The sequence below is a fragment of the Hemitrygon akajei genome, chromosome 18 (genome assembly GCF_048418815.1).
Source record: "Hemitrygon akajei chromosome 18, sHemAka1.3, whole genome shotgun sequence".
Taxonomy (NCBI): Eukaryota; Metazoa; Chordata; class Chondrichthyes; order Myliobatiformes; family Dasyatidae; genus Hemitrygon; species Hemitrygon akajei.
In genome coordinates, this window is record NC_133141.1 from 72,097,142 (window position 1) to 72,122,977 (window position 25,836).

The 25,836-nt window shown below is 47.9% G+C and overlaps 1 protein-coding gene across 2 annotated transcripts in view; it reads right to left on the bottom strand.

Moving 5' to 3' along the window:
- LOC140741517 (uncharacterized) overlaps nt 1–22,752 on the bottom strand; it is a 131,477-nt gene extending 108,725 nt beyond the window's left edge. Inside the window, exons 1-4 of one of the 2 annotated variants that reach the window (XM_073071807.1) lie at nt 22,685–22,752; nt 22,533–22,577; nt 9,217–9,397; nt 5,786–5,885 (exon numbers count right to left, since the gene is read on the bottom strand). In XM_073071807.1, the coding sequence (XP_072927908.1) occupies nt 5,786–5,885; nt 9,217–9,387 (271 nt within the window). In that variant the 5' untranslated portion in view covers nt 9,388–9,397; nt 22,533–22,577; nt 22,685–22,752. Of the gene's footprint in view, nt 1–5,785; nt 5,886–9,216; nt 9,398–18,536; nt 18,675–22,532; nt 22,578–22,684 lie in introns of those variants that run through there. The other variant, XM_073071808.1, reaches the window with a different exon arrangement.
- Between the last annotated feature and the right edge of the window lie 3,084 nt (nt 22,753–25,836).

Sequence of the window (25,836 nt, forward strand, 5' to 3'; positions counted from 1 at the left end):
AGAGACTCAGAGATACACACACACAGTGAGAGACAGAGAGAGAGACTCAGAGATACACACACACACAGTGAGAGAGAGAGAGAGACTCAGAGATACACACACACACACAATGAGAGACAGAGACACACACACACGAGAGAGTCAGAGAGAGAGACTCAGAGATACACACACACACAGACAGTGAGACAGAGACACACACACACAGTGAGAGACAGAGAGACTCAGAGATACACACACACAGTGAGAGACAGAGACACACACACAGTGAGAGACAGAGACACACACACAGTGAGAGACAGAGAGAGAGACTCAGAGATACACACACACACAGTGAGAGACAGAGAGACTCAGAGATACACACACACACACAATGAGAGACAGAGACACACACACACAGTGAGACAGAGAGAGAGACTCAGAGATACACACACACACACAGACAGTGAGAGACCGAGACACACACACACACACACAAGAGAGACACATGACAGAGAGACACATACACGCGAGAGAGACAGACACACACGAGTGAGGGAGACACAAGAGAGAAAGAGACACACACATACCACAGACACACACATACGAGAGACACACACACGAGACACACGAGGGGGAGAGAGACACACACGAGACAAACACACGAGAGACACACACACACACACACGAGAGACACGTACACAAGTGAGACACACATATACGAGACAGACACACGAGAGACACGAGACACACATGTACACAAGTGAGACACACATATACGAGACAGACACACGAGAGACACACACACGTACACAAGTGAGACACACATATACAAGACACACACGAGGGAGAGAGAGACATGAGAGAGAGAGAGAGACACACACACGCGATAGAGACAGACAGACTCAAAAAGGGCAGTTTACACACCAGCCTCTGAGGGACGATCATGCTAAATGCGGAGCTGAAGTCAATGAACATTCTGGCCTATGAGGCACCATTTTCTAGATGGGACAGGAAGGAGTGGAGGGCTCGGTGGACTGGTCTAAGCGATAGAGGAACGAGAGAGGGGCCAATATAGCTGGAAGATGGGTTTACCAGCCACTCAAAGCACCTGGTGATTGTTAGTGTCAGCGTCACTGAAGTATAATGGTTTAGGCCAGGCAGGCTGTAGGCTCACTTGGGCCCTGAAATGACGACAGCTGTCTTGAGGTCCTACAGGGGCAGTGGAGTGTTTCAAAACAATATTTTGGGTCTCAATCCCTCAGCTCCTGACCAGGTAGGTTGTCTGTCTCCGCAGCTATGCGTGGGTTTACCTTTGTGGGCGCGCTAAGTTGGCATTAGAAGCGTGGTGACCCTGGCCCAGCCCTCACTAATGATGCACGTCACTGCTTTGACATTCCGATGTACGTGTGACAAAGCAAAGCTGATCTTTAACCTTCATCTTTATCACTAATGTAAAATAGAAGGCTATAGGTAAGCCTAGTAACTTCTACGGTACGGACACATTCAGCACAACTTTGTGGGCTGAAGGGCCTGTATTGTGCTGTAGACTTCCTATGTTTCTATGTTAATAAATTTCTCCATTAACTTTACAATTCAAGCATTGTAATAATCCTGTCACAGGTTACGGGGCGAAGACAGGGGAATGGGGTTGAGAGGGGTGACAAGTCAGCCATGACGGAATGGTGGACAGACTTCACTTAACTCCGCTCCGATATCTTCTGGTCTGAACGTTGCATCATGATGTAAATATGGAGATCAATATTACACAGATTTCTGCAGATCTACCATGGAAAGCATTCTAACAGGCTGCATCACTGGTCTGGTATGGGGGGGGGGGGTGGTCCTTAATAATAATGGACGACACCTTTGGGAGGCACCGCTCGTTGAAGATGTCTCGGCTACTACGGAGGCCAGTAGCCATGATGGAGCTGACTAATTTTACAACTCTCTTTTGTCCTTCCGTTATATAAATATTTCTTACTGTAATACAAACCTTGTATTGTACTCTAATATATTAAAATATATTCCAATATAGTCTCAGAACACATCCTACACGACCTCTCATGGTCCCAGAACTCATCCTACACAACCTCTCATGGTCCCAGAACACATCCTACACAACCTCTCATAGTCCCAGAACTCATCCTACACGACCTCTCATGGACACAGAACACATCCTACACGACCTCTCATGGACACAGAACACATCCTACACAACCTCTCATGGTCCCAGAACTCATCCTACACGACCTCTCATGGTCCCAGAACACATCCTACACAACCTCTCATGGTCCCAGAACACATCCTTCACGACCTCTCGTGGTCCCAGAACACATCCTACACAACCTCTCATGATCCCATAAAACATCATACACAACCTCTCATGGTCCCAGAACACATCCTACACAACTTCTCATGGACACAGAACACATCCTACACAACTTCTCATGGACACAGAACACATCCTACACAACCTCTCATGGACACAGAACACATCCTACACAACCTCTCATGGACACAGAACACATCCTACACAGCCTCTCATGGACACAGAACACATCCTACACGACCTCTCATGGTCCCAGAACTCATCCTACACAACCTCTCATGGTCCCAGAACACATCCTACACAACCTCTCATGGTCCCAGAACACATCCTATACAACCTCTCATGGTCCCAGAACTCATCCTACACAACCTCTCATGGACACAGAACACATCCTACACGACCTCTCATGGACACAGAACACATCCTACACGACCTCTCATGGACACAGAACACATCCTACACGACCTCTCATGGACACAGAACACATCCTACACAACCTCTCATGGACACAGAACAAATCCTACACAACCTCTCATGGACACAGAACACATCCTACACGACCTCTCATGGACACAGAACACATCCTACACGACCTCTCATGGACACAGAACACATCCTACACGACCTCTCATGGTCCCAGAACTCATCCTACACGACCTCTCATGGTCACAGGACCCATCCTACACGACCTCTCATGGTCACAGAACCCATCCTACACGACCTCTCATGGTCCCAGAACCCATCCTACACGACCTCTCATGGTCCCAGAACCCATCCTACACGACCTCTCATGGTCCCAGAACCCATCCTACACGACCTCTCATGGTCCCAGAACACATCCTACACGACCTCTCATGGACACAGAACGCATCCTACACGACCTCTCGGTCCCAGAACACATCCTACAGGACCTCTCATGGACACAGAACACATCCTACACGACCTCTCATGGACACAGAACACATCCTACACGACCTCTCATGGACACAGAACACATCCTACACGACCTCTCATGGACACAGAACACATCCTACACGACCTCTCATGGACACAGAACACATCCTACACGACCTCTCATGGACACAGAACACATCCTACACGACCTCTCATGGACACAGAACACATCCTACACGACCTCTCATGGACACAGAACACATCCTACACGACCTCTCATGGTCCCAGAACTCATCCTACACGACCTCTCATGGTCCCAGAACTCATCCTACACGACCTCTCATGGTCACAGAACCCATCCTACACGACCTCTCATGGTCACAGAACCCATCCTACACGACCTCTCATGGTCCCAGAACCCATCCTACACGACCTCTCATGGTCCCAGAACACATCCTACATGACCTCTCATGGACACAGAACGCATCCTACACGACCTCTCGGTCCCAGAACACATCCTACAGGACCTCTCATGGACACAGAACACATCCTACACGACCTCTCATGGACACAGAACACATCCTACACGACCTCTCATGGACACAGAACACATCCTACACGACCTCTCATGGACACAGAACACATCCTACACGACCTCTCATGGACACAGAACACATCCTACACGACCTCTCATGGACACAGAACACATCCTACACGACCTCTCATGGACACAGAACACATCCTACACGACCTCTCATGGACACAGAACACATCCTACACGACCTCTCATGGTCCCAGAACTCATCCTACACGACCTCTCATGGTCACAGAACCCATCCTACACGACCTCTCATGGTCACAGAACCCATCCTACACGACCTCTCATGGTCCCAGAACCCATCCTACACGACCTCTCATGGTCCCAGAACACATCCTACACGACCTCTCATGGACACAGAACGCATCCTACACGACCTCTCGGTCCCAGAACACATCCTACAGGACCTCTCATGGTCCCAGAACTCATCCTACACAACCTCTCATGGACACAGAACACATCCTACACATTTGAGGATGCTCACCAACGACTCTGCTTTCTGAGGAAGCTGAAGAGAGCTGGACTAGGCACATCCATATTCACATCATGCTACAGATGCCCAGCAGGGGGCATCCTGACCAGCTGCATCACTGCCCGGTAGCGAAACTGCACTGAGGCGGACAACGGGCGGTCAAAACTGACCAACTCATCACCGGCACCAGCCTGCCCGACATCAAGGACATGTACACAGAAAGGTGCCGGGCAAGGGCCAGTATCATCATGAAGGATCCCACCCACCCTGCTCATGGACTGTCTGTCCCATCCAGTCAGGGGAGGAGGCTGTGTAGCATCCACGCCAGGACCACCGGACTCAAAAATAGTTACGTTCCCCGAGCAGTGAGGCTGATCAACACCTCCACCCACTAACCCACCACCACCACCACTACCTTATCATTTCCTGTCAGAGTAACAGACACTCCTGTGCTCCGATTGTACAATCAATCTGTGTATATAAGCTAATCTTATGTACTTATATTCATTGTGCTCTTTTTTAAATTATAGTATTCTTTATCTTATTGTGTTTTTATTATTGCGTTCTTTATCTTGTGTTTTTTTTTGCCTTGTATCGGATCTGGAGTGACAATTACTTTGTCCTCCTTTACACTTGTGTACTGGAAATGACATCAATCAATCGTGGGCTTCTCCTGCGTTCTGAGAACCAATCAGTAACTTCACCGAGGAACTGAGTCAACTTGCAGCATCCCAGGTCCCTCTTTTGGGCAACTCTCTACGAGCAAGCTGGGTCCATCGGAAGCTCTCAATCCATTTATCTTCTTCTGTTTGTCGAATGATTGCATTTCTTACATTAATGGCTAGAAGATCTATTTTGTTGAATTGGAAAGAAATTAATCCCCCTACCGTATTTCATTGGCTTTCTCAAACTATGTTATTTCTAAATTTGGAGAAAATTAGAAGTGTTGTATTTGACCCTTCTATTAAATTTGAAAAGACATGGAGACCATTTATTCAATATTTTCACATGATGTAATTTGACCCTGTTCCAAACCTATTCGTTTTTCCGGTTTTGATTATACATATGTTGAGAGGATCGGAGTTGGTGACACTGATGATTTTGTTTTTTTTTTATATAGATACTATAAACAGCCCATTATTCATTTTCTTTTCTTTTTTTTCTTCTTTTTTTTTCTCTTTATTAGTTATTAGGTTGTTAGATTAGTTTTCCTTAGGGTTAATTTTTTTTTCTTTTTCTCTTTTCTGTTTTTTTTAAACATATAATATGATATACCAAGTTTTGCTTTGTTTATATGATATTTGTATCATTCATGATTTGGGAAGACTTAACTATATTGTACTTATTGCTTGTGTATCCTTTCATGTTCAGTTTAAATTTGTAAGTTTGTAATCCCACTATCCCACTATGTATTAATCTTATGATAATAATAATAATAATAATAATAATAATAATAATAATAATAATAATAATAATGATTGAAAAAGAAAGGAAACTCTCAAACTCCCCTTACCTTCGAACGTTACTTGCTGCTGACGTTCCACCTGACCGGCCTCCTTCGGGAGAGGGGCCCAGACAAACGTATGGTAATCTCGAGCAGTACTCCATCCAACCTGTGGCGCAACGGGACAACAGCCGTAAGCCAAAGAGCTGTGCGGTCAGCTCACAAAAATACGAGACATAAAGAGCACGGTGCAGAAGTCTCAGGTATATAATGGGGTGCCCAATACTTTTATGCAGTACTGAAGTAATCTAATGTATTACTCAGAATCAGGTTTATCATCACCGGCATGTGTCGTGAAATTTGTCAACTTGGCAATGCCGGTTCAATGCAACACATAATGTAGAAGGAAAAAAGTAAAAAAATAAGTAAATCAATTACAGTATATGCATGTTGAATAGATTAAAAATTGAGCAGAAACAGAAATATATATATTAAAAAAACGAGGTAGTGTTCACAGAATCAATGACCATTTAGGAATCAGATGGCGGAGGGGAAGAAGCTGTTCCTGAATCGTTGAGTGTGTGTCTTCAGGCTCCTGTACCTCCTCCCTGATGGTAGAGGGGAAGAAGCTGTTCCTGAATCGCTGAGTGTGTGTCTTCAGGCTCCTGTACCTCCTCCCTGATGGCAGAGGGGAAGAAGCTGTTCCTGAATCGTTGACTGTGTGTCTTCAGGCTCCTGTACCTCCTCCCTGATGGCAGAGGGGAAGAAGCTGTTCCTGAATCATTGAGTGTGTGTCTTTAGGCTCCTGTACCTCCTCCCTGGTGGCAGAGGGGAAGAAGCTGTTCCTGAATCATTGAGTGTGTGTCTTCAGGCTCCTGTACCTCCTCCCTGATGGCAGAGGGGAAGAAGCTGTTCCTGAATCGTTGAGTGTGTGTCTTTAGGCTCCTGTACCTCCTCCCTGATGGCAGAGGGGAAGAAGCTGTTCCTGAATCGTTGAGTGTGTGTCTTCAGGCTCCTGTACCTCCTCCCTGATGGCAGAGGGGAAGAAGCTGTTCCTGAATCGCTGAGTGTGTGTCTTCAGGCTCCTGTACCTCCTCCCTGATGGCAGAGGGGAAGAAGCTGTTCCTGAATCACTGAGTGTGTGTCTTCAGGCTCCTGTACCTCCTCCCTGGTGGTAACAGTGAGAAAAGGGCATGCCCTGGGTGCTGGAGGTCCTTAGTAACAGATGCCGCCTTTCTGAGACACCGCTCCTTAAAAATGCCTTGGGTGCTTTCTAGGCTAGTACCCAAGATGGAGCCGACTAGATTTACAACCCTCTGCAGCTTCTTTCGGTCGTGTGCAGTAGCCCCCCTCCCCGCATACCAGACAGTGATACAGCCTGTCAGAATGCTCTCCACGGATGTTTTTGAGAGTATTTGTTAACATACCAAATCTCTTCAAACTCCCGCTCCGTAGCTCTCAATTCTGTACTGCTGCCATGAAAATAAAATTTCACGACAGATGTGAGTAATGATAAACCTGATTCTGATCTGGGTCTCTATTGTGGACTGAGAGTGGGAAGGGGGGGGGGGGAGACAGGGAGAGGGGAATCACGGTTGGGGAAAAGGGGAAGGGAGAGGGGAGGGAGCGGGAAGCACCAGAGAGACATTCTGTAATGATCAATAAACCGATTGATTGGAATCAGATGACCTTGCCTGGTGTCTCAGGACTGGCTGTTCCTGCACCCCCACCCTGGCACTCCTTCTCTGCCCCCTGTCCCACACCCCTCCCGCGGCGCTCCACCCTCACCATTCCCAACATCCTTTGCTCCCGTCAGTTTACAAACTCGCTCTCCGCTCCACGTTGACAAATACAGTAGTGTGTGCAAAAGTCTTAAGACACCCTAGTTCCATATATGTGCTCAAGACTTTTGAACTGTACTGTAGGTAAGCAGCATTTGTAAAAAGAAACTCAAGTAAATCTAGATTATTTCATCGTCTCCCTTCCCATCAGACAGATGGAAAAAATGCCACCAGGTTCCAGGACAGTTTCTAATGTGCTGTTATGGGACTACTGAACAATCCCTTAACAGGATAACGTAGACTCTTAAACTCACAAGATAACTGTAGTAACTGTAATATTCTCATTGTAACTGTAATATTCTCTGCATTCCATTTTTGTCTTCCTTCAATGTCGTGTTGAAATGAAATCATCTCTACGGAGGGCACACGGGAGCAAAGCTTTTCACCGTCTCTTAGTTCATTCATCATGTGCCGCGTCACATGACATCATTATGCGCCATGTCATATGACATCATCATTATGTGCTGTATCGTACGATGTGGGCGATCACAGTCTTTCCACGACCATGATTGTTCTTGGCAAATTTTAACTACAGAAGTGGTTTGCCATCGTCTTCTTCTGGGCAGTGTCTTTACCAGACGGGTGACCCCAGCCATTGTCAATACTCTTCAGAGATCGTCTGTCTGGCGTCAGTGGTCGCATCACCGGGACTTGTGATCTGCACCGGCTGCTCGTACGACTGTCCACCACCTGCTCCCATGGGTTCACCTGACCCTGATCGGGGGCTAAGCAGGTGCTACACCCTGCCCAAGGGTGACCTGCAGGCTAGTGGAGAGAAGGAGCACTTTACACCTCCTTTGGTAGAGACATATCTCCACCCCACCACCCACATGTACCTCAGTACATGTGACAATAGTAAGGGGTGGGACTCCACGGTACCCTAGTGGTTAGCGTGAGGCTATTACAGCTTGGGGCATCGGGGTTTGGTGTTAAAATCCGGTCTCCTCAGTCATCAAGTTTGTACTGTCTTCCTGTGTGCACGTGGTGCTCCAGATCCCTCACACAGAACAAAGACAGGTAGGTTAATAAGTTAACTCTCATTCCTGCATATCGATCCACAGCCTCCTCTCCTGCCAAGATGAGGCCACCCTCAGAGTGCAGGAGCCCCAACTCACATATTCTCTGTCTGGATAGCCTCCAACCTGATGGTATGAATATGGAATTCTTCTTCCGGTGAACAAAATCCCCCCCCCACCCCCAGCTCTGACCTTTCACCTCTTCTCACCTGCCTTCCCTTTCTCCAATGGTCCACTCTCCAACTCCAGTCAGACTCATCCTTCTCCAACCCCTCTGACCTTCTCCCACCCACCTGGCTTCACCCAGCACCTCCCAGTTAGCCTCTCCCCTCTCCCTCCTAACCCCATCCCACCCTCCCCCCACCACTTTATTCAGGCATCGTCCCCCTTCCTTCTCAGTCCTGAAGATGACTCTCGGCCCAAAGCATCGCCAGTTTTACTCCTTTCTGTTGATGCTGCCTAACCTGCTGCCGTGCCTCCAGCAGGTTGCTTGCGTTGAGAGGTTAATTGGTCATTGTAAATTGTCCTGTGTTTAGGCTGGGTTTAAAATCGGTGGGGGCAGCTCGAAGGGCCTATCCCGTGCTGTATCTCTAAATTGATAAACCGATTACTGTTTTTGTATGGTGGTGGGGGGGATTCTTACCTTGAAAATTCCAATCCAGTCGTTCTTATGGGGCGTGATCCTGGGGGTCAGGATGTAATTGCATTTCACAGCAACGTCTGTCGTGTACTGCTTTTCTATGTTGACAAAGATGACTTGGGCAAAGGTGCTGGAATACAGCGAAGAGGTGCCGGCCAGTGACTCTTCGTTCATGGTGTCCAGACTGAGCATCAAAGAGAGAAACAAAATGTATTCAGCCACAGAGTCTGAGATCTCCTTCATTTAAAAAAAAAGAGGGGGAAAAAAAACCTTTAAGATGCAAGACGACAGGACGTAGGAACAGGATCGGGCCTTTTGGGAGAGCAGTCGGGGGGGTGAGTAATTTCAAGCTCCTCGGTATTCACATCACCGGAGATCTCACCTGGACCGTACACACCGGCTGGGTGGCAAAAACAAAGCACAACAGCGTCTCCTCCCCCTCAGGCGACTGAAGGGGTTCGACACGGGCCCCCCAAATCCTCCAGACTTTCTACAGGGGCCCCACTGACAGCATCCTGACTGGCTGTATCACCGCCTGGTACAGGAACTGCACCGACCCTGATCGCTGGGCACTGCAGAGAGTGGCACGGACAGCCCAGCGCATTTGTGGATGTGAACTTCCCTCCATTGAGGACATTTACAGCAGCAGGGGCAGGAAGAAGGCCTGGGAGATCATCGGGGACACCAGTCACCCCCCACCCCCCAACCATAAACTGTTTCAGCTGCTTCCGTCTGGCAAACAGTACCGCAGCATTAAAGCCAGGACCAACGGGCTACGGGACAGCTTCTCTCTACGAGCTATTAGACATAAATTCACATGTCTGTACACTGCGACAGAGTCAACACAAAGATTGTTACTCCCTCACGTTGTGGGATGGATGCAAGATTTAAATAAACACAAATTAAATTCAAATTCAAGTCTCCTCCAACATGCCATCCAAGCTGATAAGAACATAAGAAACAGGAGCAGGAGTAGACCATTCGGCCCGTCGAGCCTGCTCCGCCATTCAATACGATCATGGCTGATCTGGTCATGGACTCATCTCCACCTACCTGCCTTTCCCCCAGAACCCTTAATTCCCCAACTCTGCAAAAATCTATCAACCTTGTCTTTAATATATTTACTGGGGTAGCCTCCACTGCTTCACTGGGCAGAGAATTCCACAGATTCACCACTCTCTGGGAAAAGCAGTTCCTCCTCATCTCCCTCCTAAATCTACTCCCCCGAATCTTGAGGCTGCGTCCCCTAGTTCTAGTCTCACTTACCCGTGGAAACAACTTTCCTGCCTCTATCTTATCTACCCCTTTCATAATTGTATATGTTTCTGTAAGATCTCCTCTCATTCTTCTGAATTCCCGTCCCAGTCGACTCAATCTCTCCTCAAAACGTAATACCCCCATCAACCCCTTTCCCCTGCCTCCTCCTTGTATCTTTTGATACCCTTGCTATTTACAAGATGGGTGACCCCAGCCATTGTCTGCCTAGCGTCAGTGGTCGCATAACCAGGACTTGTGATCTGCACCGGCTGCTCATACGACCGTCCACCACCTGCTCCCGTGGCTTCACGTGACCCTGATCGGGGGGCTGAGCAGGTGCTACACCTTGCCCAAGGGTGACCTGCAGGCTAGCGGAGGGAAGGAGCACCTCACACCTCCTTTGGTAGAGATATATCTCCACCCTGACACCCAGAAGGCAGCAGTGGCAAATTACTTCTGTGGAAAAATACGCCAAGAACAATCACGGTCAAAGACCGTGATTCTGTGTGAAACGAATTCCACAGATTCATCAATCTCTGCCTAAAGGAATTCCTTCTTATCTCTGTTCTAAAGGGAAGCCCTTCTATTCTGAGGCTGTGGCCACCATGTTCACTCTATCTCGGCCTTTCAAAATCTGACGTGTTTCAGTGAGATCCTCCCGTCTCACCTCCACAGGCCCGGAGCAATTCCAACACTCCTCACACATTAACCCTTTCATCCCTGGGATCATCCTCGAGAACCTCCTCTGCAATGTCAGCACATCCTTGCTCAGGTAAGGACTCCCAAAACTGCTCACAATACTCCAAGTGAGGCCTCACCAGTGCCCTATAAAGCCTCAGCATCACATCCCTGCTCTTGTATTCTCGTCCTCTCGAGATGAATGCCAACATCGCATTTGCCTTCCTCCCCGCTGACTTATCCAGCAGCTTAATCTTTAGGGAATCCTGCACGAGGACTCCCAAGTCCCTCTGTTTACCTCGGGCTTTTTAAATTTTCTCCCTGTTTCGAAAACAGCCCATGCCTTTACTCCTTGTACAAATTGCACGTCTGTACACTTCCCGACACTGCATTCCATCTGCCACTTCTCCTAGTCCGTCCAAGTCCTCCCGCAGACTTCTTGCTTCCTCAACACCACAGGCCCCCACCACCTGCCTTCGTATCGTCCACAAAGCCAGCAATTCCGTCATCCGGGGATGAGAGCTGGGGAGGTGAGGGAGGGATTGCTTTAAAAAAAAAAGTATCTATCAAACCTGACCCTCATTTATCACGTTAAGAAAATGAGACCAACTTGGATCAGTCTGTGCAAAGAAAGAAATTTACACACAAGGGACATGAAAGGGAATGAAAAAGAAAAATTGCAGGGATCAAACTGTTTAAAAACAGCCAGAAATACTGTAGCAGACCGGTATTTACGATGGACAATGGTGACAGACAGGATCTCATAAAAACCTGACCTTCTCCTGACATAAACCATTCGGCATCTATTCAGTCAAAAAGTTTGGACTAGGAGTCAGACACAGTTTCTAACATTGAGAACAACAGATCTTACAACACACAAGGTGTGTAGTGTGTGTACATCTAAATATAAATAAAGCTAGGGGAGCTTAAAACTTTTGCATAGCACTGTAGCCACATGAAATAAAACAAATCTCATGGCATATGTGAGTGATGATAAACCTGATTCTGATCTGGGTCTCTATTGTGGACTGAGAGTGGGAAGAGGGGTACAGGGAGAGGGGAATCATGCTTGGGAAAAGGGGAAGGGAGAGAGAAGACCAGAGGGACATTCTGTAATGATCGATAAACCAATTGTTTGGAATCAAATGACCTTGCCCGACAGACCTTCTCTGCCACCTGTCCCCACACCTCTACAGCGGTATTCCACACGCAAAATTCCCAACATCCCTTTGCTCCCACCGGATTTAAAAGCATGCTCTCCGCTCCACGTTGACAAACACAGTACTGCGTGCAGAAGTCCTAGGCACCCCAGCTACATGCAGGTGCCCGAGACCTTTGCATAGACTGCAAACAGCAGAATTAGGCCATTCAGCCCATCTAGTCTGCTCCAGAAGAGGAGAGAGAACAGGGGTACAGTTGAGCAGGGACATGGTCAGTGTTCATGCTGTGATACAACAAAAGGGTGGACATTTGACAGTGTGCCCAACTTTCTGGAACACAGATGGAAAAATCATATAACTCCCATGAACGGAAAATCCACCAGGGTGGGGCAGTAAAATCTGTTAGCAGCAAAGTTATATCCTAGCAACCTTTAACAACACATTAACAAAAGAGAATAAATTAAATGTCAAATCACTTCTACTACGGTTTTTGTGTGAGGGAGGGGATTGGAGGGCATTTGGGGCTTGATGTTTAATCTGACGTTTCCGTGTGGACGATCTGTTAGTTTTTGTGTGAGGGAGGGGATTGGGGGGCGTTTGGGGCTTGATGTTTAATCTGACGTTTCCGTGTGGACAATCTGTTAGTTTTTGTGTGAGGGAGGGGATTGGGGGGCGTTTGGGGCTTGATGTTTAATCTGACGTTTCCGTGTGGACAATCTGTTAGCTGTTGTGTGAGGGAGGGGATTGGGGGGCGTTTGGGGCTTGATGTTTAATCTGACGTTTCTGTGTGGACGATCTGTTAGTTTTTGTGTGAGGGAGGGGATTGGGGGGCGTTTGGGGCTTGATGTTTAATCTGACGTTTCCGTGTGGACGATCGGTTAACTGTTGTGTGAGGGAGGGGATTGGGGGGCGTTTGGGGCTTGATGTTTAATCTGACGTTTCCGTGTGGACAATCTGTTAGTTTTTGCGTGAGGGAGGGGATTGGGGGGCGTTTGGGGCTTGATGTTTAATCTGACGTTTCCGTGTGGACGATCTGTTAGCTGTTGTGTGAGGGAGGGGATTGGGGGGCGTTTGGGGCTTGATGTTTAATCTGACATTTCCGTGTGGACAATCTGTTAGTTTTTGCATGAGGGAGGGGATTGGGGGGCGTTTGGGGCTTGATGTTTAATCTGACGTTTCCGTGTGGACAATCTGTTAGTTTTTGCATGAGGGAGGGGATTGGGGGGCGTTTGGGGCTTGATGTTTAATCTGACGTTTCCGTGTGGACAATCTGTTAGTTTTTGCATGAGGGAGGGGATTGGGGGGCGTTTGGGGCTTGGATGTTTAATCTGACGTTTCCGTGTGGACGATCTGTTAGTTTTTGCGTGAGGGAGGGGTTTGGGGTGGTTATGATGTTTAATCTGTTGTTTTTTCTTTGGACAATCTGTTAGCTTTTGTGTGTGGGTGGGGATTGGGGTTTGACGTTTAATCTGACGTTTCCGCGTGAACGATCTGTTAGTTTTTGTGTGTGGGTGGGGATTGGGGGGGGTTTGGGATTTGATGTTTAATCTGATGTGTCTGTGTGGATGATCTGTTAGTTTTTGTGTGAGGGAGGGGATTGGGGGGGTTACGATGTTTAATCTGTTGTTTTTTCTTTGGACGATCCGTTAGTTTTTGTGTGAGGGAGGGGATTGAGGGGTGGAGGGGGAGTTTTTTTTTGCCTTTTCCTGTTTGTGCAGGGAGGTTGGGTGGGTGGTGGGGCGGGGGTTGATATTGTGTCTTTCAACAACTTCATCGTTTTTCTGTATTTCCTGGACAAGTTAGAGGGAGTGGAGGCAGTACACACTCGAAGATGATCGGGTGGGTGTGGGAGGGGAATGAGGTGAGAAGCTGGGTGGCGATAGGTGGAAAAGGTAGAAGGCTGAAGAAGGAGGAATCTGTTGGGAGAGGAGTGTGGCCCGTGGGAGGAAGGGAAGGCACCGGGGGAGGTGATGGCCAACTGAGGAGAAGAGGTGGGAGGCAGAATGGGAAATAGTGAGAAGAATTACCAGTAGCTCGAGACTCTGTTACATGCAGTACACCTATACATTAATGCTAATAACTATTCAGCAATTGATTAGATGGCAGTATCTTGGTGCATAAAAGATTTTCACATTCTCCAGTCTGGGGTCCATCGGCACCTTGATCGATGATATTGCTCCACGGTTATTCCAAAAACTAACAGCCGTAGGAATAGAAGTAATGTCTTTTTGAAACAAACTTCTAATACCTTTATTATGTTTTTTTAAAAGACGGAGGAAAACAAATCTTTCCTACAGCTGTACTGGATGGATCCAAGTTGGGTAATTCAACTAACGAAGATGATGTATTTCTAAACAACATAATTACACCAGAGGGAACTGCATCCATAACAAAAGCAAATTCTTTTGGAGTGACAGGAAATTAAAGGTGGATAAAAACTCAATAAAGTACCGCTCGAATTAAATCACTGTTTAACTAACAAAATATAATCATCAAACCAATCTTTATAAAACAAACATTTACTAATAGACTAAAGGTTTACTAATAATACCAAATCTCATAGGGATCATTTCTTTATCATCAATCTTTTGTAATTTACAGCAAATTTTATATCCATCAATGCAAATACAGCAATGAGAAACCTTCGTTTATATTTTTTGTGTCAGACTTCAAACTGTATGCTAATACTCTGAAAACTTCCCATAATCAGAAAGCGTTGTACAAATCTGTCAACGTCTCCGGTTATCTCTGTAAATGTTTCTGTTTTGTGACTCCTTTTAGATATTCAGTCGGCCCTCCTTATCCGCGGGGGATTGGTTCCGGGACCCCTCGCGGATACCAAAATTCGCAGATGCTCCCTTATTCAACCTGTCTCAATCCGGTGGCCATTAGAACCTAGCGGAACCCCAGACCTTATTTAACCTGTCTCAGTGTGGTGGACATTAGGACCCAGCGGAACCCCAGACCTTATTTAACCTGTCACAGTGCGGTGGATCTTAGGACCCGGCGTCAGAGCTCTGAATGCGCAGTGTTTCTGTTCACGAAAATGATCACGATAGAAAATAAAGTGGAAATAATAAAGCGATTGGAAAGAGGTGAAACGCCATCGGTCATTGGAAAAGCGTTAGACTACAGTCGGTCAATGATCGGAACAATTTTAAAGGATAAAGTGAAAAAGGCCCTGCCTTGATGAAAGCTACAATTATTACTAAGCAACGCAGTGGTTTAATTATTGGGTTTTGGGTTTTAGATCCTCCACATCAACCCGGCACGGTGGAGAGTGCACTAGGGAGCGATCTGTCCTGAGAACTTCCGTTCCCGAGCCCGGCGCTGAAACATACGTTCTTAAGTGTTTTATATGCATAGAAAGGTAAAATATATACTATATACTAAGACAAACGTTTGACTAACTGACGCTAAATAATACCAGATGTACTTGTTCCGACTGACTCGAGTCAGAGAACTTCCCATTTCTTTCGATTCCGATACATGACAACCCACGCACATCCTCTTGTACACTTTAAATCATCTCTAGGTTACTTATAATACCTAATACAATGTAAATGCTGTGTAAAATGGTTGTTATACTGCATTGTTTAGGGAATAACGACAAGGAAAAAAGTCTGTACATGCTCGAACAACAAGTGCCGGAAGAGCACTTCCGGGTTTTCGTGATTCGCGGTTGGTTAAATTGGCGGATGCGGAATTCGCGGATAAGGAGAGCCGACTGTAGTTCCTACTGTCCAACAGTATTTAGAGTGGATTTTCTTGTTTATTTGTATATTTAAAGTTGATAGTTATATGTTTGTTGCTGCTTATGTGTGATTCCCCGGCTTCGTTAGCAAATGTTTAGTGTTTCTGTTTTTGTTTGTGTTCAATAAAAAATAAAAAAAGTTAAAAAAAATTGCCCCATGGTATAAAGAAGGTGTGGGAACTCCCCCCCACTCCAGAGTTTACAGATAATGGTGTGGGAAACAAACAAGAAATACATTCAGTGAGCTGCAGTTCCGTGGGCAGAAACACCTCATTGATGAGGGAGGACAGAGGAGCAAACATGAGGAAATCTGCAGATGCTGGAAATTCAAACAACACACACAAAATTCCCGGTGGAACACAGCAGGCTAGGCAGTATCTGTAGGGAGAAGCAGTGTTGACGTTTCGGGCCAGAACCCTTCGTCAGGACTAACTGAAAGGAAAGATAGTAAGAGATTTGAAAGTAGGAGGGGGAGGGGGAAATGTGAAATGATAGGAGAAGACAGGAGGGGGTGGGATGAAGCTAAGAGCTGGAAAGGTGATTGGCGAAAGTGATACAGAGCTGGAGAAGGGAAAGGATCATGGGACGGGAGGCCTCGGGAGAAAGAAAGGGGGAGGGGAGCACCAGAGGGAGATGGAGAATAGGCAGAGTGATGGGCAGAGAGAAAAAAAAAGGAGGGGGGAAAAATTAAATATATCAGAGATGGGGTAAGAAGGGGAGGAGGGGCATTAACAGAAGTTAGAGAAGTCAATTTTCATGCCATCAGGTTTGAGGCTACCCAGCCGGTCGGTATATAAGGTGTTGTTCCTCCAACCTGAGTGTGGCTTCATCTTGACAGTAGAGGAGGCCATGGATAGACATATCAGAATGGGAATGGGACGTGGAATTAAAATGTGTGGCCACTGGGAGATCCTGCTTTCTCTGGCGGACCGAGCGTAGGTGTTCAGCGAAACGGTCTCCCAGTCTGCGTCGGGTCTCACCAATATATAAAAGGCCACACCGGGAGCACTGGACGCAGTATACCACACCAGCCGACTCACAGGTGAAGTGTCGCCTCACCTGGAAGGACTGTCTGGGGCTCTGAATGGTGGTGAGGGAGGAAGTGTAAGGGCAGGTGTAGCACTTGTTCCGCTTGCAAGGAAAGATCAGAGGAGAATGGCCAGACTGGTTCAAGATATGAGGAAGGTGACAGCAACTCAGAAAACCAGGCGTCACAACAGCGGCGCGCAGAAGACCGTCTCTGAATGCACAACACGCCGAGACTCGGTGTGGACGGGCTACAGCAGCTGAAGACCTCACCGCCTTGAGCGTGTACCTCAAAGTGGCCGAAGGAGGTTCGGACCACGCCGTATTTTGTGCGACACGGTATTGCTTGGAGGGAGTTTAAAAGCAGCTGTAAGGAAAGAGTTAAATGTGATTCCGCCTGTGGGAACTGATTCAAGGGAGGGCAAGGTCATCCAGCAGAGGCAGGTACCGAGTGCACGGAAAAGTACCAGGGTGAAGAGGGACCTTCTTATATAACCATATAACAATTACAGCACAGAAACAGGTCATCTCGGCCCTTCTAGTCCGTGCCAAACACTTACTCTCACCTAGTCCCACCGACCTGCACTCACCCCTTAACCCTCCATTCCCGTCCTGTCCACATACCTATCCAATTTTACTTTAAATGGCACTACCGAACCTGCCTCTACCACTTCTACTAGAAGCTCGTTCCACACAGCTACCACTCTCCGAGTAAAGAAATTCCCCCTCGTGTTACCCTTAAACTTTAGCTCCCCCCAACTCTCAACTCATGTCCTTTTGTTTGAATCTCCCCTACTCTCAATGGAAAAAGCCTATCCATGTCAACTCTATCTATCCCCACTCAACCTTCTACTCTCCAAAGAATAAAGACCTAATTTGTTCAACCTTTCCCTGTAACCCAGGTAACATTCTAGTAAATCTCGTCTGTACTCTCTCTATTTTGTTGACATCTTTCCTATAATTCGGTGACCAGAGGGTAAGAATGACCTCATTTCACGCTCTTTGGAGCAGCGCCGTTGTCTCAGTCTGTTACTGAAAGTGCTCCTCCGTTCAGCCAAGGTGGCACGCAGAGGGTGAGAAACATTGTCCGGAATTGCCAGGGTTTTCCGGAGGGTCCTTTGTTCTACCACAGCCCCCAGTGTGTCCAGTTTGACTCCCGTAACAGAGCCGGCCTCTCTAATCAGTTTATTGAGCCTGTTGGCATCACCCGTGTTGATGCCATTGCCCCAGCTCATCACCGCATAGGAGATTGTCCTGGTGACAACAGACCGGTAGAACATGTGAGGGAGAGGCCTGCACACTCCAAAGGACCTCCGTCTCCTCGGGGAGTCGAGGCGACTCTGGCCCTTCTTGTACACGGCCTCTGTGTTGGGGCTCCACTCAAGTCTGTCATCCAGGTGCCCCCCCCCCCAGGTACCTGTAGGTCCTCACCACATCCACGACCTCACCATCAATAGTAACAGGGAGCAGTCTTGCTAAAGTCCATCGCCATCTCCTCTGTCTTACTGATGTTGAGCTGCGGATGACTCAGCTCGCACCGTTTGACAAAGTTCTCCACCAGGGCCCTGTATTCACCCTCCCGTCACACACCCAGCTACTGTTGAGTCATCAGAGAATTTCTGCAGATGACATGACTCAGTGTTGTGAAGTCCAAAGTATACAGGAAGCGAGGCCCCAGTGCTGCTTAAAGCCACATCTGATACACAGCTCTGAAGCCGCACAAACTCTGCTCTGCCAATCAAAAGGTCGAGCACGGCGCGTCTACAGCTCTGAGCCACATAACCCTCAATGCATTAGGAATGACTGGAAAGACGGATGAGCTTAAGACACGGATCAGCCCATGGAATTAGGGCACTGGGGCCACTGGTGAGGGCAAGACTGGCAGCTCAGTGTTCCAGGGTTCCGTTGCTTCAGGTGTGATGGAACAGGAGGGGTTAAAGGGGGGAGGGTGGCATTATGAGTCAAGGAAGATGTCACAGTAGTACTCAATCAGGGCAGGCTGGAGAACGCTATGGGCGGAACTGAGGAATTAGAAAGGTAATGGGATTATGTTACAGACCACCCGACTGTCCGCGGGATTTAAGAGCAGCAAATTTGTAGTTGTATGGCTGACTCTTGCCAGAAACACAAGGTCGTGATAGTAGGTGATTTTAACTCTTCCAAATATTGATTGGGAATCCTATGCCGTGTAGGACTCTCAGTACCAGTTACAGTGGTGTTAACTGCTCAGGCTAACAAAATGGTTTCTCTGTATTGTTATAATGAAATGGCTTCTCTGTAATGTTGTGTTGCACCAGCACTTTGTGTGTGTTGTTGTTTGAATTTCCAGCATCTGTAGATTTCCTCGTGTTTGCTCTGTAATGCTGTAATGGGTTTCTGTATCTGGAATGTCTGGATTATAACTGCAGATGGGGGGGGTGGGGGGGGGAGAACTAGCCAATGGAGAATTGTTATGCTATCTTGTATGTGCGAGCTGAGCGGGAGTTTGCGGTCTTTTTGGGGAGGAGAGCGAGGAGGACGGACGTGTGAGGGGCGGACAGTGGCTCCAAAGCGATGGATACTGGACGTGGGCGGCTCGGACGGTGGCCGAAGGCTCGGAAGGTCGTCGTGGATGGAACTGGAGGCGTGAGCTCCAACGTATTAAAATATTACGTGCACAAACTGATGAGCTTACTGACTTGGTGCCTTTAGATGATCTGTTTTTACTAACCCTTATTTCTAAGAGATGACTATAAAGTTGCAATTATTGACTCCCCTTTGGTGTATTGTCTGGTATTTGTAATGCGAGCGTGTACGGGGGGGGGGATTACTCCGTATTTACACTGAAGTATTGCACTATTGGTGGGACGATGGCGGTTCACCCTAGGTGAACGGGGGTAAACTGGGAGCACAGAGGCTGGGTGGGACAGAGTTTGTCAAACGTGTTCAGGGAGCGGTCTTGGGACTTTATTGCCTACGATGTAGAAGACTGAGAGGGAGATTACAGAGGTGTACAGAATCACGAGGCGTAGTGACAGGGTGAGTGCAAAGCTGGCTTTTTCCACCGAGGCTGGGTGAGACTAGAACTTAGAAGTGATGGGTGAAAGGTGAAATGTTTAAGAGTAACATGGGGGGGGGGGGGGGTGGAGGAACTTCTTCACTCATCCGGCAGTGAGAGTGCGGAACGAGGTGGATAGGGGTCCACTTCAACACTTAAGAGAGGCTTGGAATAGGTACATGGGTGGGAGGGGTCTGGAGTCCGGCTACAGGTCATTGGGACGAGGCAGGTTAATGGTTTGGCACGGACTGGTGCTGTAGTGTGTTATGACCCTATCATCCTCACCATCAGCTTCCTTCCAAACTTCAGCTCTCAAGGTACCGAGCCAGCACGGTCATCACCTGAACTCTGAAGGGACCCCACAATTTATGGACCCACTTTCAAGGTCTCAACATCTCAGGTTCTCAGTGTTATCTTACTCCGCATTTGGTTGTCATTATTAGTATCTGTACAGACTGCCCTCTTTTGATTGTTTGCCCGCCCTTGCGTGTGGTTTCACTGATCCGAGTGTCTCTTTGCCCCGACTGTGAACGCCCGCAGGAAAACAAATCTCAGGGTTGGAGAAGGGTGACGTGCACGTACTTTGCTAAAAAAAAAATAATTACTTTCAACTGGAAAAAGTTCATTGCAGTGCAGGGGCAGAGAAAAAGGGAAGTCTGTAAAAATAGCACCAAAATAAACAACAGCAAAGGTTTGGGGTTCGCAGAAGTGAGTAACGATAAGACCTGGAAAGAGCTGTAAGTTATTTTTAAACCTAAGATTAGAAGAAATGCTTATGATTTTTAAGTGACTGGAAGAATATTTCATACGCGTTTCATTCATCATCACTATGCGCCGTGACTTATGACATCATCATCATGTGACGAGTCGTACGACATGGCCAATCTCATGACCATGATTGTTCTTGGCAAATTTTAACTACAGAAGTGGTTTGCCATCGCCTTCTTCTGGGCAGTGTCTTTACAAGACGGGTGACCCCCAGCCATTATCAACACTCTTCAGAGATTGTCTGCCTGGCGTTAGTGGTCGCATCACCAGGACTTGTGATCTGCACCGGCTGCTCATACGACCGTCCACCACCTGCTCCTATGGCTTCATGTGACCCTGATCGGGAGGTTAAGCAGGGGCTACACCTTGCCCAATGGTGATCTGCAGGCTAGCGGAGGGAAGGAGCACCTCACACCTCCTTTGGTAGAGACATATCCGTACTGCACTAAAGCAACTTTGCGAGGTGTGCCTGCCGCTTACGGCAAGCGTCCGATCAGCCAATCACGTGGCAGCGAAGCGCGCGGACCAGGTCAAGAGTTTTAACGCGTGGCTAAGGAGCGCTGGCGTAGGTGGGAGGGCTTCAGAGTTCTGGATCATTGGGCTCTCTTCCAGGGAAGGTGGGACAGAGGAGTGGGGGGGGGGGGGGAGACACACACTAATATCCTCAGAGGAAGGTTTCCCAGTGGTGTGTTTGGGGGGGGGGGGGGGGGGTTGGGTTCGGTTGTTGGTCAGACCAAACATCAGAATGGGGTGAGAAGGGCATCTAAGTCACGTTGACGGTGGAATGATTGCTGGTGCCAGGTAGGGTGGTTTGAGTATCTCAGAAACTGCTGGGATTTTCACACACACACTCACACACACACTCACACACTCACACACACACACACTCACTCACACACTCTCACACACACACACACACACACACACACTCACTCACACACACACACACACACTCTCACACACACAAACACACTCTCACTCACACACACACTCACTCACACACTCTCACACACTCTCACACACTCTCACACACACACACACACACTCACACACACACACACACACTCACACACACACACACTCACACACAGACACACTCACTCACACACTCTCACACACACACTCACACACACACACTCACACACACACACACACACACACACACACACACACTCACACACAGACACACACACACACACTCACTCACACACACTCACACACACACACACACCAGTCTCTAGAGTTTACGCAGAGTTCTTTGGGCGAATCAACAATAAACAAAACCCAGCCAGCGGGCAGTTCTGTGGGTCAGAGGAGAGTGGCCAGGGCCGGTTCCAGCTGACAGGGAGGCGACAGTAAACCGGATTGACAACAGCTCGAAGTGGACGGGCTTACACAGCAAGCAGAGGAGCCCGGGCGAACCCACTTCACTTCGGCGCAGGCACGTTCCCCCCCCCAACAAAAGTGGCCGCTGACTGCAAGTCAGTGGCAAAATAAACTTCGACCTGATTACCCCCACTCCCATGTACCCCCCCCTTCCTCCAACACCCCTAAAATCAGCAGCCACGTCACTTCACAACAGTAGTGAGAGAGAGAGAGAGAGAGAGAGAAGAAGCACTGAATGGATCTTGAACCTTACCGAATTCAGCTGTGAGCGAGGACTGGAGCGGCACCGGGATCAGAACTGAAAGTGAAAACACACATTGGTTTTAATACGCAATTGCGCACGACAGTAACGGAGCTGAAATTCCACAGGGAGATAAGGGGGGGGGGGAACATTAAGAGACAAACTTTTCTGCGAGGGCCCAGGATGTTTTTTTAAAAGCATCAAGACACAAGCCCCTCCCCCTCCCCCTCCCCCCCCCTGTCCAACGCAGACTGCGTCACAAACCCACCTGCCGGGCTGAGGAAGCCGTGTCGCCTCGCAGAGCACGCCGGGAGTTGTAGTTGCCCGCCCCCCTCCCCCCCCGGGGCGCGCAGTCGCAGGTCGGGCGGACTACAACTCCCGGCGGGCCCCGCGCTCTCCCCCGCCCTCCTCTCGGGGGCAAAGCCGGGAGGCGTCCGGCCGCGGGAGTCGGGGGGGCTGCTCGGCGCGTTCATTTGTAAATCTGTTGAAGAGGAACCCTTGGCGGACACCGGACTCTAAAATAAGCAAGCAGGCTCTGCTGGAAAGATTTCCTTGAAAGAGAGAGGGGGGGGAGGGGGAAAAAGCACAAGATAATGCCAAGTCGCTTTTTAATTGTCATTTCGGCCATAAACTGCTGGTACAGTACACAGTAACAACGAAACAGCGTCCCTCCAGGACCACGGTGCTACATAAAACAACACAACAACTACACTAGACTACAGACCACCTAAAGTGCACAAAACAGTGCTCCAGATTGGAGCGATCTGAGGCTTTTCTGAGTGACCAGAGGCTGGCCGGAGTAGATAGCCAGCACCTTCCCCCACCGCCCCCTCAAGATGTCAGGAAGGAGTTTGCACGATCTCCCCGTGACCGCGTGGGTTTCCTCCGGGTGCTCCGGTTTCATCCCCACAGCCTGAAGACGCACTAGCCGATAGGTTAATTGGTCATTGCAAATTGTCCCGTGGGTTAGATAGATAGATAGATAGATACTTTATTCATCCCCATGGGGAAATTCAACATTTTTTCCAATGTCCCATACACTTGTAGCAAAACTAATTACATACAATACTTAACTCAGTAAAAATATGATATGCATCTAAATCACTCTCTCAAAAAGCATTAATAATAGCTTTTAAAAAGTTCTTAAGTAGTTTACTTAAATACATTAAATACAATCAGCCCCGGCACTTTAACATATCTTACTCCTGGCGGTTGAATTGTAAAGCCTAATGGCATTGGGGAGTATTGACCTCTTCATCCTGTCTGAGGAGCATTGCATCGATAGCAACCTGTCGCTGAAACTGCTTCTCTGTCTCTGGATGGTGCTATGTAGAGGATGTTCAGGGTTTTCCATAATTGACCGTAGCCTACTCAGCGCCCTTCGCTCAGCTACCGATGTTATACTCTCCAGTACTTTGCCCACGACAGAGCCCGCCTTCCTTACCAGCTTATTAAGACGTGAGGCGTCCCTCTTCTTAATGCTGCCTCCCCAACACGCCACCACAAAGAAGAGGGCGCTCTCCACAACTGACCTATAGAACATCTTCAGCATCTCACTACAGACATTGAATGACGCCAACCTTCTAAGGAAGTACAGTCGACTCTGTGCCTTCCTGCACAAGGCATCTGTGTTGGCAGTCCAGTCTAGCTTCTCGTCTAACTGTACTCCCAGATACTTGTAGGTCTTAACCTGCTCCACACATTCTCCATTAATGATCACTGGCTCCATATGAGGCCTAGATCTCCTAAAGTCCACCACCATCTCCTTGGTCTTGGTGATATTGAGACGCAGGTAGTTTGAGTTGCACCATATCACAAAGTCCTGTATCAGTTTCCTATACTCCTCCTCCTGTCCATTCCTGACACAACCCACTATGGGTTAAATGGTATCCATTATGGGCAATCAAAAACATGCTCTCTGTGACCAGCTGAATAACTCCCTATCGAGCAGGCTCATTCAGTCCTGCTGTCGCAAGGATTGAATTGACTTTGTTATTTACATCCCCCACGTACGTGAGTAAAAATCTTTACGTTACGTCTCCGTCTAAATGTGCAATTTATAATAAATAGTATGTACAACAGGACAGTCAATATAGCACAGAAATAGAAATTTATGCTGTGGGGACCGTTTCCTGGACGGTAGCCGCAGGAACAGTTTGTGGTTATGGTGATCCTTCGGGCCCTTTTTACATACCTGTCTCTGTAAATGTCCTGAATAGTGGGAAGTTCACATCTACAGATGCGCTGGGCTGTCCGCACCACTCTCTGCAGAGTCCTGCGGTTGAGGGAGGTTCAGTTCCCGTACCAGGCAGTGATGCAGCCAGTCAGGATGCTCTCAATTGTGCCCCTGTAGAAAGTTCTTAGGATTTAGTGGGGGGGCCCATACCAAACTTCCTCAACCGTCCGAGATGTGCCTTTTTCACCACACAGTACAGACCACGTGAGATCCTCAGTGATGTTTATGCCGAAGAACTTAAAACTGTTCACCCTCTCAACCCCAGATCCATTGATGTCAATTGGGGTTAGCCTGTCTCCATTCCTCCTGTAATCCACAACCAGCTCCTTTGTTGTTGTGACATTGAGGGAGAGATTGTTTTCTCGACACCACTGTGTCAGGGTGATGACTTCCCTGTAGGCTGCCTTGTTATTATTTGAGATTAGGATTGTTACAGGAAATCTTTCCTACTAAATGCAATGAGCATATACAACAGTTCATCTCTGTGTTGACAGAACACACATCATAGTACAATAGTCTCTGCTTCATTACTTCGTACATTACTATTGCACACTGGTAAATTATTGTGTATTTAATTATTCTGTACTTCATTATATTATTACATTTAGACCATAAGACATAGCAGAATTAGGCCATTCAGCCCATCGAGTCTGCTCTGCCACTCCATCGTGGCTGATCCCAGTCATGTCTGTACATACATCCTCTCCACATCCACCCGATCTCGTCCTTTCAACATTCCGTAGGATTCAGTGAGATCCCTCCCCCTCCCCGCTCTTCTAGGTTCCAGTGAGTACAGGCCCAAAACTGCCAAACGCGCCTCATATGTTAACTCCTTCATTCCCAGAGTAATCTTCGTGAACCCCCTCTGGACTCTCTCCAATGACGACACATCCTTTCTGAGATATGGGGCCCAAAACTGTTGACAATGCCCCAAGTGCAGCCTGACTAGTGTCTTATAAAGGTTCAGCATTATCTCCTTTTTTATATTCCATTCTCCTTGAGATAAATGCCAACAAGGGCATTTGCCTTCTTTACCACAGACTCAACCTGTAAATTAACCTTTTGGGAGTCTTGCACGAG